Consider the following 3,758-nt stretch of genomic DNA (forward strand, 5'->3'; position numbering starts at 1 on the left):
CAAGTATGCGGTGACCACGACGAAAGTCGATGACACAGCAGCCTTCGTCTTCTCAAACTACACCGTGGCCGCGTCGAACGACCAGAGCCATCCCCTCAAAGCGGTGACGGGAGGTATCAGTGACTCTAAACGCCAGTCTCGATTTCCTCAGTCGACGTATCACCGGCACACAAGCAGTCGCGCGAACGAAAGTCCATTCCTGTGGGAAGTGTGAGTAGTAGCCAGACGCTCCCACCAACGGGCCCCACGCTAACGGCGAATGTCCAGAGCGAGAGCAACGTCCGCAGCTCCACCGTGCGTCGTACAGTATCCGCCACCGCGGGAGGCCCCCTGAGTCATCATGGCTGACCAACTTGTCTGTAGCTTCTTCGAACCAGTCGCGATAGGTGACGACGGAGTGCACCGGGACGGTGGGTTCCGCAATCCCAACAACACAGACATCGCCATGGCAGAGAGCTTGATACTATGGCCAGAAACATCGCCCTCTGTCATCCTTTCTCTAGGTACCGGGCAGACTCGTCGGTCGCAGGTCCACACTCAAACACCCTTTCGGGGAAAGATCCAGAACGGCACGCTGGCCAGGCTTCTGCGATGGTCCCGAGCGAGGTTGCTGGAGGCCATAGATGGCGAAGAGGTCCACGAGCGAGTGCGCGCCTCCTTGGACGACACCAGGCGTATGACATACTTCAGAATGAACCCCGAATTTCCAGACGACCTTCCGCGTCTGGATGATGTTGAACAGATGCAGCACATCCGCGAACATGTCAAGTCCTACCCATCCAAAGAAACGCGGACTGAATTCAAGATCGCACTAATCGCCTCGTCCTTTTTCTTCGAACTCTGCCGCAGTCCAAAGCACGGTCGGGCCGCCACGTATCTCTGCGAAGGAACCATCCGCATCAGAGGTGATCCCGGTCTCGTCCTTGACTTGCTTCTTTCCTTGAACTATCCGTCTGTAGAGTTTGTGAGCGAAGAGGACGAATTGGGCGAGGTGTGCTTGGCAGACGCGATCTGTCCAAGTTGCAGGATGTTCGCTCAGCATGTCCAGTTCCACGTCCGTGACCGAGACAACCCCCACGCCATCTACATCAAGCTCGATAAAGACGTGAAATACCCAATATCGGGCTTTCCTCAGACAATGTCGTGGTTCTGCAAGCAACAGGGCCTGTTCGACGCGTTCTCCGCCGGCCCCTCAGAACGTGAGCGGTGTGTCTGCGATCGTTTGCCAGAGCTCCCCAAATTGGATGACCGAAAGCGGAAAGCTTCATCTCAACAGCTTCCGACACGAGCCTCCAATCACCGCAAAGCGAGAAAGCTAACGCACGATGAGTTCAGTCCTACTCCCGATGTGGACTGCAGCGGGCGGTGAGCAGGTCACGAGACATGACGACCTCCAAAGCAATGTTGTTGGTACCGCCAGGTCGTGCCATGAGAAGGCATCAACAAGAACTTTCGTCGTGGGAATCCAGGAGTTCTTCGAGAGATGGATTTGGGTATTACTTGTGCTCAGGACTGTTATCCTGCCACAAACAAATCTTTGCGCAACCCTTTTGCAGGCCCTTGTCGCTGCCGAAGACAGTGCTTTGACGACAGGCAGTCCCACCTTTTCCCGGGATTTGCTCACCAAGCTCCACCCTGGAAGCCCGTATCTCGATTTGCATAGTGCTGTAATATTACGTAGCTCCGCTAGATACGTTCGAACCATTCCCAAGAAGACCCTTATAACGTATGTTCTATCCGCGCAACGTCTGATCTGGTCATTCTTTGCTCAAGTTACACCACCGCGCCAACAATGGAGACCGTCCGGATGTTGCGCACCATCTCCCCAGAGTCTTTTGCAACCAATCGAGACCGGGTCGAAGCCCTGAATGCGTGTCAAGCGCTGCTGACCAGGCTGCAAGATCCTTTCGAGCGCGTCTGGGAAGTCGTAATCGATGTTCCCGCCCTCACGGCTTCCGTCAAGTTGTGTCTGGACATTGGGCTCTTCCATTCCTGGAAGGAGTTTGGCGATACGCAACAGAGCTGCCGCGACCTAGCGAAGATGATCGGCTTCAAGCAAGTCGACGTGCTCAGTGAGTTATATCAACCGACAGACTTATTGGCGGCGCGCAACGGTTGACCTTTGCCATCCCAGGCCGGATCCTGAAGCATCTTGCCGCACACGCCGTTGTCGAAGAGGTCACCACCGACACCTACAAACAGACTCGTTTCTCCGACGCCTTGCTGACATCTGCCGGCGCAGGCATCGACTACTTGTAAGCCTGATCGGACCGACCAGTATCCTCACCGGAAGAGGTCAGCGGGATAACCTCAGCCTAGTTACGATATCTCGGCGAAGCTGTACCTCAACCTCCCAGAGTACTTCCGCAGTCACTCCTATAACCCTCCTTCCAGCCCTCGCGACGGGCTTTTCCAACGCACCTTCGCTTGCAAAGGACAGACCGCCTTTGAGTTTTACGGGGCGCCTGAGCAGCAGGAGATGTCGAACACCTTCAACCACTGGCTGAAAGCCTATCGTCTCCATCGCGATCCGTGGATTGACCTGTACCCTCTGGAAAACATCCTCACCGGGTACAGTCAGGGACCGCTCATTGTTGATGTCGGCGGCAACCTTGGAGAAGACTTGGAGCTGTTTCGACGGAAGTATCCCGCACACGGTCAGCAACTGATCCTGCAAGACCTTCCTGACAAAGTGGCACGCGCAACTTGTTCAGCAGAGGTCCAGCGTATGGCGCACAACTTCTTCACAGCGCAGCCCAAGTTGGCGCTGGGTGCCCGTGTGTACCATCTACACAGCATCATCCACGACTGGGACGATTTGGACGCGGGGCGGATCTTGGGCCACATCAGGGATGCAATGATCCCCGGGTACAGCAAGCTGCTGATCAACGACGTCATTATCCCGGTACGCCAGCCATCCCGCCGCGACACGTCCGTGGATGTGCACATGATGGTGAAGCTGGGTGGCAGGGAGAGGACGGAGGAAATGCTGCGTGGCCTAGTCGAGAAGCTTGGGCTGAAGGTTTGTGGTGTCTGGGGATCTGGTTCTTCGGAGACGAGCATCATGGAAGTCGAGCTGCCCTTTCCAAAGTGTGAAGCACAAGCTGCACCTGCAGTCGGCGTCGAAGTGGCGGGTGTCAAGCAAGGACACTCGGTAGTAGAGCGGCAGGGCACAGCGTGGAGGGTCGGGAGCGGTTCGGGCTTGCTTGAAATTCGCGAGCTTAGCGTCTCCCTCACTTGAGCCTGTGGTCTTCGCATCTCACGTCGGGGGGGTAACCAGGGTTAGGGTTGGGGTTATGTCGTTCCTGGTCTCTCGAATAGAAATATGGTCCACATGAGTTTTCTCATCATGTCTGTTACAGAACTCGGCTGAAAGAGCTTGCACGTGATATCTTGCTGTAAATTTGGTACAGTAAATTAGATTTAATACAGTCTGTCTGTAAACAACCACGGCCCAAGATGGAAAAAGATAAAAAACCGCACGACATCGTGCTACACGACACCGCGCCACACGACATCGCGCCACAACTTTCCAGAAGCCTGACAACGCTTAGCGATCCGAGTCGTAGGGCCCATTTCCTTCCCGACGTCTGCCGACCAAAGCAAACAACGACTGGAGACGCGTCTCTTGGTCGGGAGGGCAGCTCTCTATTGACACTCCGCCTTCTTCGTCTAACCAAGCGCCCTCATCGCTGACATTGGTGTGGCTCACCTTGCCCGTCGCATCTCGGATCTCATCTTTGCTGAAACCCAACGGA

At 55.5% G+C, this 3,758-nt stretch overlaps 1 protein-coding gene across 1 annotated transcript; it reads left to right on the plus strand.

Moving 5' to 3' along the window:
* Positions 1-1,792: 1,792 nt before the first annotated feature.
* Positions 1,793-3,241, plus strand: WHR41_09592 (uncharacterized protein; the record flags this gene model as incomplete). The annotated part of the gene is made up of 3 exons (XM_069378195.1): positions 1,793-2,072; positions 2,135-2,255; positions 2,320-3,241. 3 exons carry the CDS (start codon positions 1,793-1,795, stop codon positions 3,239-3,241), a joined length of 1,323 nt encoding a protein of 440 aa, XP_069224806.1.
* Between the last annotated feature and the right edge of the window lie 517 nt (positions 3,242-3,758).

Source organism: Cladosporium halotolerans, assembly GCF_011745625.1.
Source record: "Cladosporium halotolerans strain TM138-S3 chromosome Unknown Sca255, whole genome shotgun sequence".
NCBI classification, from domain to species: domain Eukaryota; kingdom Fungi; phylum Ascomycota; class Dothideomycetes; order Cladosporiales; family Cladosporiaceae; genus Cladosporium; species Cladosporium halotolerans.